We start from the raw sequence: 13444 nt of genomic DNA, 5'->3' as shown, positions 1-13444 counted from the left end.
TGCGCGGGCGGCGGCGGCGGTGACGAAGTCGACGGCGGCGCAGCAGCGAAGGGCGGGAACGAAAGAGGGCGGAGCCTCTGCTTCCTTGCGCAGCGGCGCCGAGGGGAAAAAAAAACCTGCCCAGCCCCCCTCCGCGCTCCCGCCCTTGGCTGCGGCTCCCTCCCCGCCCCCCTCCTCTTTCCCTCCCTGCCCTTCCGCCTCGCGCGCGCACTCCCCGCCCCCTCAGATGTAGCTGCTGCTGTTGCCGCCGCCTCAGTGCGCCCCGGGAGCCAGGAGACTTCGCGGGAGCCGAGCGCCGCTGTGCACACCATTGGAAGTCCGTATCTTTCGCTTTCTTCACCCCCCCCCGCCTCACTTTCCTATTTCCTCCCCCCCTCCTCTTCTAACGGCCGTTCGGAATAACAGGATGGCGAGGGAAACCAGGGCGCCTCTCTTCTTTCCCTCATTATTAGGATTATGTTTTATGTAACTCTGTGAGGGAGGCTCAGGCGTGGCCGCTTTCCCTTCCCCACCCCGCTCCCTCCCGCCTCAGCTTTGGGCCGCCGCCGTTTCTTTCCGCGCCTTGTGGGGCCTTAAAAAAAAAACCCCACAAGTGCTCCTACCAGCTAGGCCTTTCCCACCCCCGAACCCGCTTTGGGGGCTATTTGTGTGGGGGTGGGGGAAGAGGACGATGACCACGCATCCCCACCCCGCCTCGGGCCTTCACTTCTGAAGTTTAAAAATCGCTTGCTCCCTAGTTGGTGTCCTAATGGGGATTGTAGCCGGGGGCTGTTTCTCACTCCGCTCCCGCTCTTTTTCCCCCTCAGAAAAAGAATCAGCAAATGGTGATGGGAGGAGGAGGAGGAGGCACAGGCCGCGAACAAAGCAGAGATCAGAAGCGTGGACTTCTATAGATATAGATGAAGGTTCAGGGCCTTGGGTGGGGGTGGCGTTGGGGGTCAAAGCGTGGCGGTGTCTTTTCAAGCTCGTCGAAGAGAGGGGGCGGCGACGGCGGCGGCAGGAAGTCGTCCTGAACGACGCGGTGATATGGCGCTTTCCACCGCAGCCGATCCTGCATCTTTGCCTTCTCATGTTCTTGGTGATGGGAGAGGCCCGTTTGGGTTCTGCTTTCCTCCCCCCCTTGCGCGCTCACCTCGTGCTATTAAGACCTATTTTAGCTTTCATTTCTTTGCAACAGGCCTTTGTTGCTCTCGCGTTCCGGGTTTCTTTTCTTTCCTTTCTCCTGAATGGAAGCACGATTGGCCTGGCTTGAAATTGTCCTATGATATCTTATCTCCTGCAAGGTGGTGGTGGGAGGCGCTCAGGATTGCTGAGTGCAAGAGAGCTGCGTGGGAGGAGGGAGGGGGTTGGTCTCTCCCTTGCTTTGCTGAATCTCATGGCTGCGATGCTACTTTTATAGCTCTGCAGAGGAAACGCCATGAATCAGAACTGCAGAATTTGAGAAAGTATTTTGTATTTACTTATCTAATGTTTTGGAATTGGCAAAATGTTTTATTGTACAGTTTATGTGTAAAGTTATGTGTCAAAAGGTGCAGTGGTCACCTATATAGTAGATGTACTGCTGATTAATAGACTAATCCTGAATCATACAAATGGATTCAGGATTCTGTAATATACCTTACAGTTGAAAATTTTATTTCATTATAACTTGTTGTCTTAGAGATTTTCAAAATAACAAGTTCCTTCAAACTTTTTTAAGTGCTAACTCAGGATGTGTGTGATTTGACTAGTGAAAAGGCATATAATGTATTGTAGGTAACTGTTATTCCAAATAATAACTAGCATAATGGAGGCTTAATTTCATACTCTATTAATGTACTGTACTTGAAATAGTTTTTTCCCCATCACCTGGATAGAAGAAGGACCATACTTGTACTGAGATGCCTTTCTCTGAGTAATGCAACATTCCTTTTGTCATGCATTTTTCTAGTAAAAGCTCAGCAAGTCTGCAATAAAAATGGCCACCAATAAATCTACATTGGTAAGTTCATGACCACCTAAAATATGTAAGGATTTTACCACCATATTTCTTCAGATTTATTAAGTTGGCATCTCTGTGTAAAAAGATACATCCACATCTCCCCTCCCCAGCATTATTTTCCAAAAAACACCAGACACTGAAAGTGGGTGATATCCAAATGACTTGGACTCATTTGGCTCAAGTAACATAAATCCGTTGATTTCAGTGCATCTTCTGAGTATGGCTGCATTGGATATCAACAAGTAAGGTTGCTGGAAACCACTCTGAGGTAAATTTTTATAGCGATGTGTTTTGTTATTGAAGCCTGATACATGATTCAATTCCTCACCTCTGTTTTATAGAGGTAATTACGTTTCGCTTGAGGAAATGGTATTGCGTGGGTGGTAGATTGCAATCTATTTAAGAGGGCGTGTAGTGGCATCTAGTGCCAGTTCCAGTTTATATTAACAATTATATTGTGGTAGCAACATACAACTGATCATGATTCCAGCACATACTAAAACACTTGACATAAGGTCAGAGTTGGAGGTCTTGGTTTAATTGAGGTTGTTTTCTAAACACTTGGATACCTGGGACACAAGAGACCTGTTCAGGCATTAAAGCCTTTTGATGGTTGGAATCATGCAAAGGGGAGAGTGAGACACTTGCTGGCCCTGCTACCTGCACTGGTGCACAGCCTCCACACCTTGTGTAAGGTGTAATGTGATTTAGAACCCTGCACATGAGGAGCACAAGTACTGCAGACCTTTGTCCTCCAATGTGGGGGGGGGGCAGTGGGGACAGGGCAGAAGAGGCAGGACCCTGGGGCCCCTAATTTCCAGAGTTCTGATGCATGAATAAGGCATAGTTATATTTTTCCTTCTGAATTAACTGTCACCCTTCATTCTTACACTTAAAATGATAAATATATATGTGCTTCCTGGATCTGCACCTTGAAAATTTGGCACATGTTTTTTGCAACTACAGCGGGACCTCTGGTTGCGAACGGGATCCATTCCGGAGCCCCATTCGCAACCTGCGCCTGCGTACGCACGGGTCATGATTCGCCGCTTCTGCGCATGACGTCATTTTGTGCGTCTGCGCACATGTGAGTGGCAAAACCCAGAAGTAACCCTTTCTGGGTCGCCGCAGGACACAACTTGGAAAAACGTATCTTGAAGCAAACATAACAAGAGGTACGACTGTACAGGATGGTGGCCTGCCCGCTTATTGCCTGTGTTCACTCAGTCAAGGATGAAGCTGCGTTTCTAAGCAGTAGGAATATTTTTGGGAATTCCCATGCTTTAGTTAACTTTGTAGCATAATGCAGTACTATTCAAAGTGGTGGTCCTTGATCAGCTGCTGGTCCAAGGCAACTCTACCATAGTCCAGGTTGGGATGCTTCAGGGACCAAGTAAGATATCGGTCCCTGGCACATGGAATTGGGAAATGTTGCCCATCCACCACATCAGATAGTTTGAGAAGCACTGACGTAATGGACATCCTTCCTCACTCTTGCAAGCTTAACACAACTTGAGGGAAGATCCATGTGCTTCTCTAGCTCCTAGTTGAAGGTGATCGTTAGAATGGCTATGGTCCTACAAGATGTAGCATGTGTCACCAACTGCACAAATTAGTCCCTTTTACCTCTGGAGCTGGAGAAAGAAGCTAGAATGATTTGCATGGTAACAAATGTACATTGAGTTCCTTGGCTTCCTAGCACCCTAATAATAATAATAATAATAATAATAATAATAATAATTTATTTGTACCCCGCCCATCTGGCTGGGTTTCCTCAGCCACTCTGGGCGGCTTCCATAGAAACCAAAAAAACACTAAAATATCATACATTAAAAACTTCCCTGAACAGGGCTGCCTTAAGATGCCTTCTGAATGTCAGGTAGTTGTTACTTTCCTCCCTTCCACGTTTGCAGCCAGAAGGGAAGGGAAGTCAGTGTCCCCAAGTAGCACTGTGTGTCTGAAGCACTTTCGGGTATCTTGTCCCCATTGCTTTTTTGGAGCTGGGGAAGCAGCACTAGGGATAATTTCTGGCCTCAAGCAGAAATACAGAGCAAGGTGAGGTACCAACAGCTCAGTTCTGTGCAGATCTACTCTGTGGTAAGTCCCACGGATTTAGATGAGGCACTGCTAGATAACTGAGGCCAGGCCAGCCAACACTTAGGGACTTGTGATCATGTAGTCCGATGCGTCATTCTTTTTTCCCTGGGATAATGTTTTGCTGCACATATATTACTAAAGAGAGGAGAGAATCAGTGCTGCCTTTGCCCCTCCTCAATCTACCAAGTATGGAACAAGGATGCAGCCAACATAGTAGCTTCATTTTTCAAGGTACACTTCAGCCCCTCTCCTGGAGCAGTATTGGCCCTTGGCATGCAATTTAGAAGGTGCTGAACTAGGAGTATTATCAAATAGTTCCTGAGAGAGGAAAGTGATCTCTTAAGACAGGTGGTAATGGGAATTCAATAGTAAAAATTAGTAAGATTCAGTAAGTAAATTTAGAGATGTAGCGTTTCTAGAAATTTGAAGTTATGGAGGAAAAATACTCATTTTTTGTTTGGGAAAATGGAATTCAGTGGGGACGGGTTAAATATGGACGCAATACTGGCTTTGCGGTCAAACCTAAGCTTATTTTACTGTTTTAAGATCATAAAATTCATCATTGATCTAGCAGTTGTCCTATTTACTGTATTTATTAAATTACATATCAATCCAAGGGATGTTTACGCAGAAAACACACCCATTTGGTTTTACTCCCAGGTGAGGAGACAGGAAATGGAAGAGACAAGTTTTGGCGCTATTTATTTTGTTCTTGCTCTTCACATTTCAGAGTTTAAAACTCCTTCAGGAGCTGTAAAAAAAGTGGATCTCCAAAAACATTGAATTGTGAACTTAAGCTTTTAAAAAAACCAACAGTTTCAAACAGGCTGTGAAGGTTGTAAATTAAGAGAAAATTCTTTCTGTGTCTCTGCATGATACTCCCATCATTCCCGATAGCAGTATTCCATACAGAAAGAAAATTATGGGATTTTCACAGAACAATGCTTTTGGGGTACCTGGGAATTTGCAAGTGTTTACAACTCCTAAATGAGTGCTTAACTCCTAACAATGCATACTATTGCCCAGTAAGCACTGGGTCTTGTATGCTTTTTCTGGCTCATCATGGTGCTTCCTGTTCACACATAGGATTGCATCTCTAAAAGTATTGGTGCATTTAACTAATTGCAAAGAGTAGATGATAGAGTTTTTTCAGTGTTCCCCCAAAATTTTCCTTTGGGAGGGGAGAAGGAGGAGAGAGATAATGTCCCCATTCAATAATTCTCAGCTTTTTTCCATTTGCTTTCACATATCTATCTACAGTATAGGTCTTACGTAATATATTATTGCATTGTACAATGGTATGCTATTATTAGTATGCATAAATTTTAATTATGTACCAGTTGCTTAAAAATACGCTGGGAATATTTTAAAAAAATAAATCTAGATCAACAGTTGAGCTTTTAACTGAGGGTGCAGTTTGAAAATTGAGAACTCATTGTATCAGTGCATGGTTTCTAAGGAAGGGATAACATGAATTGCAAATCCCTCCACTCCGCCAAGAGCTTAAAATACTATAGGTCTGTTTGACAGACTGGTGTATGCCCCCTCCTCACATGCAAGATTGGACATGAATGATCAATGCATGTCAGTGCTGGCGTGTCATGTAGAGTGTCAATGCAGACTTAATTAGTAATATGGCATGCATATATTCGTAAACTTTTGATTTCTTTTGTGCTTTATTCGAAATGTTTTCAGGGATATGACAGTATAACTGCACAAGTAGGTTGCTAGTTTTGTATTATCTCTGAAATTCCCATAGTTAGAGAGGAAACAACCTCCACACACTGGCAGTCTTAAATGATGGAAACTGTCTCCACATATTCGCATTCCCTTTGTAATCTTGGTAGCACTTGGAGGGCAAAAGACGTTAACATTGCCTGCTTGGGCATATTATGTGCAATGTTCTTGTACATATGTATTTTTTTTTTCATTTCTGCCATACCCATTTTGAATAGGTGATTTCCTATATCATACCTCTGTCAAGCTGTTTTTGACACTTAACTGGGTATCAAAAGACATTTGCCATCTGGCACTCAAGAAAAGCAAGTATATTATTATGGAGCTGACAGAACATGGGATTTCTGAATCATGGCCATTTCTTCCTTCAATCTAGTTTTCTCCAAAGGAATGTTTGGTGATCAATATACAACATGATTTCCTCATGTTTGATATTTTGAATGCCTAAAGATGGTGTTAGAAACTGAGATATGAGAACTAGGAGCTAAAGGGCACCTTAAACCTAAGTTATTGGCACAACAACCGAATATGTCAGTGCGCGTTTTATAACAAAAATACAAAGCTGAAAATGAATGAACTGCAGCTAAAATATTACGTTCATTTTTCACATGGTCTAGACCAGGGACGTCCAACTCCCAAGAGACTGTGATCTACTTGGGGGGGGGCTAGCAGTGATCTACCCATTTTAGGGGGGCAGGTCAAAGTTGTTGAGAGCTTTTTTTAGAGGAGTAGGTCAGACTTCTAAATGTGCAAAATTAAAATAAATTGCTCACCAATAACAGCTGCTAAGAGACGAATGCAGAGCTACAGCAGACAACAAAGGAACACACACTAAACGCGATGCAGGGAAAAAGACCATTGGGGAGGGGGCGAAAACATAATTCTAAACAACACGACCAATAGGGATCCCGCGATCGATCAACAACGATCATCCAGGGGTCGATCACGGTCGACCAGTTGGACACCCCTGATCTAGTCCTTCCCCTGCCCACCACCTAATATTCTTCAGAGGGTCTCTTCTCCAATCTTCAGAGAGTAATTGGAAGTGGAAAGGCAGAAAAAGGTCTTTCTTTCCTTCTACTCTGTAGTTTTAATGTGAAGTCTTAGGTGCATTATTGTGCCCAGAGCTCAGAAACTGCTTGAACTAATGAAATTACCTGTCACAAAATGCGCCTGAACAAGGCGAGTTTCGAACACTGCCTAAGGAGTGCTTCCAAAGCTCTGTCTGCCATTCTGCACTTGACTCTTGAACTGCAGCACTTTTAGCATGACACTAATATACTGGTTTCAAGCCAATGCATAGGGAAAATTTGGAAAAATAATAATCCTGTTACACTAAATTGTGCATTACTGAAGTTGGAATGCTTTGAGGATGATGTGGATGTAGTACTTTGTTATCTGAATGTTTGGCTGTTAAGTGGAGCTTAAAGTGATTTTCAGTCTTATTTAAAGTGTGCTGTGCTTGATTTATAAAGTTCCAGCAATGCAATAGGCATTTGTATTAGTGAACAGTAAACACAAAGTTTTAACCTAGCTTTATCAAGAACAACTCTGAAACTTTTGCACAAGTATGTTTTTGCACATGTATGTTCTGCTGTCCATAATGAAAGTCAAAATCATGCATGGATGTAATTGTTAAATAAATGTTTCAGATTTAGCATCTGAAAAATGCTCAAGCTGCTATTAACTGTTGTTGAATTGCTATTAACAAGGCATATATAACTCACTGGTCTTCAACTAATGGCTCAGAACCCACTACTGGGTTGCTAACTGATCAAAGGTGGCTTGCAGCAGCAGCACTACCACAATATAAAGTGAACATTTTGCTATTTGTAGTAAAATTTAAGAAATGGGTTCCCAAATGCATGTTTCAATTGAAGGTAGGTCTGAAAAGTTGAAGACTATTGGTCTAAGATGTATGCAAGTAATTTAAAAAACTAAAGAAGCTCATCCTTCTATCTTCTATGTGCCTTCCCCAAATTCATTTTTAAAGCTTACTTTTTATACAGTATTTTTTAATACCCATCTGTACAAAGTGAATGGCAATAAGCTATATGGAACAAAATAGCAAAAAAAAATTTCAAACAAAAGGATTTAGAATTCATTGCAAAAGAGATTTGGAATTAACTTCATTGACCCAGAAGGGTTCTTTTTACAATAATTTGTTCTCTCACTGAGCAAAATACAAAATTTTCCATGAGAATCTAAGTCCTGTAGACCTAGAATCAAATAACAGTATAACTGTTAAAATACATCTTTTCGAATGATTTTGTTTTGTAGCATAAAATGGGGAAAAAGCAGAATGGCAAAGGCAAAAAAGTTGAAGAAACAGAACCTGAAGAATTCGTTGTGGAGAAAGTCCTGGACAGGCGTGTAGTTAATGGCAAGGTTGAGTACTTCTTGAAATGGAAAGGATTTACTGAGTAAGGAGCTTCATCCAGAACTACTATTTTCAGTGCTTGGTTGGTTGGGGGTGTAGGCCACAATTCCATGTGTAGAGCTGAAAACATTTTGAAAGAACCACATAGCCAAAAAGAATCACTTTTCCCTGTAAAACTCTGACTGGCCTGTTTAGAAATGATTTAAATTAATAATAGCTGTATGGTGGGCTGTAGTAAAAAATAAAAACAGCTCTGGCTGTGTGGACGCCTCTTCAGCCCATGCTACCGATGGCAATACCTCCCTTCACTATTGGCAGTATGTGTCATTTGACACCCGACTATAACTACATTGGTACCTCGGGTTACAGACTCCACTAACCCAGAAATAGTACTTCAGGTTAAGAACTTTGCTTCAGGATAAGAACAGAAATTGCACGGTAGCAGTGGGAGGCCCTATTAGTTAAAGTGGTACCTCAGGTTAAAAACAGTTTCAGGTTAAGAGTGAACCTCCAGAACGAATTAAGTTCTTAACTTAAGCTGCTGATTGAACTAGAAATTAAAACTGAATTAATATGGTCAAGAACCATGCTGCCATCTTTGTTAACACACATTAGTCACTTTAGAAAAGGTTACAAGTCTTAACTACAAAAATGATCTGCTTTTTTCTTCTCAGTCAATTCTATACATCTTGCTGAAAATGTTTCTTAGTGTACTGGTCCTTGTTGAGTGCAAGACCTCTTCTCTCACCCCATCTAATTTGCAAGCTTTTATAAAGTGTAACATAGTCTGTCCCAGTTATGCATAATTAACAAGCATATGTTTTTCTAGAACCTTGCTTTGTTATTGAGCTAAACATGCTACTTCTCTACTATAAATAGCAATATAGCAGCATTGACCAAAGTAAGCATTCCAAGGTTTTTAAAAACAAAAATCTAGTTTACCAGGAACAGAAGAATATTGATTCATTTCTCCTGGCGCTTGTGAAAGACTAGAAACTCGCCCTAAGTCTAGAAACATCCAAAAAATTTCTTTGTCCTTGTGTGCAATTCTGCATGTTTGCAAACTGAACATTATTATAGGGCTCAATTGACATATATAGCGTTGCTTATGTTACTATTTGTGGACTCTGAAATAATAATTCAGCTCATTTAACAAACCTTACTGTCTACACGTGGGTAACCCATGGCCATTTTCCCATAATCTTAAGTCTAAATGATTGTACACAAGTAGGTTGGAAATATTCTTACAGAATCTGTTGTGACCCAAGTTGGCCCACATAAAATTAAATTGCAGAGAAATATGACTTCAGTGTCTTTAATAACTGGGCACAATTTAGCATTTTGTTAGGGTGGGTGGTTTGACTTTATAGAGTTTGGCCATCTGATCCAGATTTCTAATTACTTCCATTCTTTTTTTCATGAATTCTGTTTCAGTGCCGATAACACATGGGAACCAGAAGAAAACTTGGATTGTCCAGAGTTAATAGAAGCTTTTCTGAGTTCCCAGAAAGCTGGTAAAGAAAAGACAGAGGGCGCCAAAAGAAAATCTCTTTCCGATAGTGAGTCTGATGACAGCAAATCAAAGAAAAAAAGAGAGTCTGTAAGTTGGTTTGGTGTTTGGATTTCTCCTAAAATACATTGATGAGGTGTAGTGGTTAGTGTGTTGGACTAGGGTCAGTAACACCCAGGTTCAAATGCCTGTTCAGCCATGCTACTCATCCCAACCTATTTCACGGAGTTGGGAAGATATCCCTGCAGGTGTGGGAGAAGCAGGTGTGCTAGGCATGGTGGTGACCTGGTGGATGGGATACAACTTCCATCATCCTGTCCAATGGTCATGATTGCAGTACTCAGGAGTTTTGAGCCCGACAAAATCTGGAAGGCTATAGGCTCCCTATTCCTGATGTAACGTATCCTCGGTTCCTTGAACAAAGGTTGGTATAAAATCATAATGTAGTGGTTAGCCAAGCAGCTTTTAACGTGTGATGAATACAAACTTAAATATCTCCTAAGAGCTGTTATAGCCCAGTTTTGCAAGCTGCTTGTACTAGGTTACATCTTGGTATCCTCTTTAACATTCAGTCTGAAACGTTTCTAAAAATGTCTTCTGATCTGCAGAAAGTTAATATTTTAGTACTGTGAAGTTATCAGTATGTCCATGGAAAGTGAAATGAAACAATTGATGGGTAAAAGAACTGAAAGCTTGGTGTAATTTTTTATTATTATTTTTTGCTGAAATTCTGTAAGACCTTTGAGGGGATTTGTGTGTTCTATGGCAGCTTTTCTACAGTAGTTGGAACGTATTTAAATGTTACTCCATATTTAATCAAACAGGTTGATAAACCCAGGGGATTTGCAAGAGGTCTTGATCCTGAGCGAATAATTGGAGCCACAGACAGTAGTGGGGAACTTATGTTTCTTATGAAATGGTAAGTGGTAGAATGGAAATTTCAGCAGCAGTGCAAAGTGTGTCTTGGACTGACCTTGATAAAGAATATAATTTTCCTGTTATAAACTGACTGATAGGATGTAAAGACTGTTGGTGGTTGGGTTGGTCCTCCCTCTGAGCATTGGTAATTTTGGTCCTTTAGAAGAAGAAGAAGAAGAAGAGTTTGGATTTGATATCCCGCCTTTCACTCCCCTTCAGGAGTCTCAAAGCGGCTAACAATCTCCTTTCCCTTCCTCCCCCACAACAAACACTCTGTGAGGTGAGTGGGGCTGAGAGACTTCACAGAAGTGTGACTGGCCCAAGGTCACCCAGCAGCTGCATGTGGAGGAGCGGAGACGCGAACCCGGTTACCCAGATTACGTGACTACCGCTCTTAACCACTACACCACACTGGCTCTTACTACTTAAGGAGTTTAGAAAACTTAAGAGCACTCTTGTTGCTGTTTAGTACCAAAATAACTAGTACTAGGCTTTAAACTGAAGAGAGCCCTAGCCTATTTGTTACCACCTCTATCAAACTTAAACCACTATTGCTGGTATTCAGTTTTTACTGTACTTTTATGTATGATTATTTAAATTGTTACAGTTTAAGACTGAATTTCTACTCCAAGGACCATAGGTACACACTTGCAGCTCAGTTTTATTCATGTGTTCTTGAAACAAAGGCCTACTTACTCCTGCAGCATTAGCAGCTACATTCAGAAATCTCCCCCAACAGTTACTATTGACTACCTCTCAGTTCCAAATGACTGCTTTACTGATGGCATAAGATACCCAGTGAACAGCAACTTAGGTTTTGTTACAAATGGGAAGTGATACCTAGTATGATACCCTTTGAAGAGCTGCTACTGCCCAAGATTCTCAGTTAAGCAAACTTTGAATAATTAGAGCAGGAATTCTGAATTCCTTTGACCCTTTTAATGATAAGTCTATAACAGGGGTCAGCAGCCTTTTTCAGCCATGGGCCAGTCCACTGTCCCTAAGACCATGTGGTGGGCCGGAATATATATATATATATATATATATATATATATATATATATATATATATGCAGGTTTTGGTGTCTTCGGGTGTCTTCCCGTGTAAGAGTCGGGGTGTCTGGGCGACGTTTCGACGAGGTCTCACTCGTCATCTATATATATATGCTTTCGTAGATTTTCACGGGTACAGGAATGCAGGTTTTGGTGTCTTCGGGTGTCTTCCCGTGTAAGAGTCGGGGTGTCTGGGCGACGTTTCGACGAGGTCTCACTCGTCATCTTCAGGCTGGTGCTTTCGGCTTCTTGTTACTGGAAGCACCAGCCTGAAGATGACGAGTGAGACCTCGTCGAAACGTCGCCCAGACACCCCGACTCTTACACGGGAAGACACCCGAAGACACCAAAACCTGCATATATATATATATATATATATATATATATATATATATATATATATATATATATATATTGGGGGGGATGAATGAATGCCTATGCCCCACAAATAACCCAGAGATGCATTTTAAATAAAAGGACTTAAACCACTTAAAAGGACACATTCTACTCATGTCAAAACATGCTGATTCCCGGACCGTCCGTCAGCCGGATTGAGAAGGCGATTGGGCCGCATAGACCCCTGGTCTATGATAATCATGTACATGCTTGCCTGGGAATAAAGGTCTGCTGCATTAAATCAGACAAACTTTTGCATAAATGTGTCTAGGATTGGGTTGTGTGCATAACTACTACTGAAAAGGTCGAGTAGCGGTACTTCAGACTGCAGGCTCACGAAATCCTGAATGCATGTTCTTTTCTTAAAACAGGAAAGATTCTGATGAAGCAGACCTGGTGCTCGCCAAAGAAGCAAATGTTAAATGCCCTCAGATTGTAATTGCTTTTTATGAAGAACGACTAACCTGGCACTCATGCCCAGAGGATGAAGCGCAATAATTGTTTGAGTTATCCCCCTCCCCCCTTTTTTTATATATGTATGATTATAACTTACCAGAAATGTTGAAAGCTACGTTTTAATGAGACAAGTTTGATTATTTTTGAAGTATTGTGTTTTGCATAAACAGAAAGAAAAAAAAGAGTTTGTGCTGTTTGCTTTGTTTTATTACAGGAGAGCATTTGGTACTGCTTTCTTCATTTTAGGCAAAGTGTTTTATAAAACTTGATAGTTAATAGTGAACCCTAATGGCAGATTGATCAAATTCACAAGTGTTTTTGTAGTTCTCTACAACTGTTGTGCATGCATCTTTCCCCCAGTTTAGTCCTTTCAAGTCTTTAGTATTTGTGGCTACTTGGTTCTTAAGGGACCAGGTAAAAACTTTTTAGTAAGTGGAAGGTGCAGGCTGTATATTATTTACTTTATTGTAAATACTGGTGAACACTTATCAATAAAATAGTTTTATATTATTGTTCCTTGTTTTCCAAACAGTGATAAGCTTAAGAATCTTCAGAAAAATAGCATCCTCCAATAAAAGCACTGGTACAACGTTCACCAAGCAGAATTACTGCAATGAGATTTTGCATGACCCCTACTGTTTTGCCCACAACTTTCCTTGGCTTGTGTCTTAGAATAAACTAACTTTTGTTTCAGGTGGCCATACAAATCTCCAGTAGCATGCTTTTAAGTTTGACCTAACTGGATCATGAGCAATATTACATTTCTCAGTTTCTAGAAGGTCAATGTCCAGATTTGGTTGCCATTTCTCCAGTCAAAGCAATTTGGTTTCTAAGGTGTATACTCCGGATTGAGATGAGTTTGGCAGAAGTGTGTGAGAAGGATACAAAGCCATGTTTTTACCTAGGGCCATACTACA

At 41.4% G+C, this 13444-nt stretch overlaps 1 protein-coding gene across 3 annotated transcripts; it reads left to right on the top strand.

Annotated features, from left to right (window-relative positions):
• Positions 1-180: 180 nt before the first annotated feature.
• CBX3 (chromobox 3) lies at positions 181-13037 on the top strand. 3 transcript variants are annotated; one of them, XM_082193574.1, is made up of 6 exons: positions 181-316; positions 1931-1981; positions 8096-8238; positions 9630-9795; positions 10530-10624; positions 12443-13037. In XM_082193574.1, exons 2-6 carry the CDS (start codon positions 1958-1960, stop codon positions 12567-12569), a joined length of 555 nt encoding a protein of 184 aa, XP_082049700.1. In that variant the 5' UTR covers positions 181-316; positions 1931-1957; the 3' UTR covers positions 12570-13037. The 3 variants fall into 3 exon arrangements, with proteins under 3 accessions (XP_082049700.1, XP_082049701.1, XP_082049702.1); XM_082193575.1 differs by lacking the exon at positions 1931-1981; XM_082193576.1 differs by lacking the exons at positions 181-316; positions 1931-1981 and adding an exon at positions 2225-2249.
• The last annotated feature ends 407 nt before the right edge of the window (positions 13038-13444 follow it).

This window comes from Podarcis vaucheri, assembly GCF_965113315.1.
Source record: "Podarcis vaucheri genome assembly, chromosome: 12".
Lineage (NCBI taxonomy): Eukaryota > Metazoa > Chordata > Lepidosauria > Squamata > Lacertidae > Podarcis > Podarcis vaucheri.
Note: the sequence above shows the minus strand (reverse complement) of the source record. Positions and strands in the feature narration are given on the sequence as shown.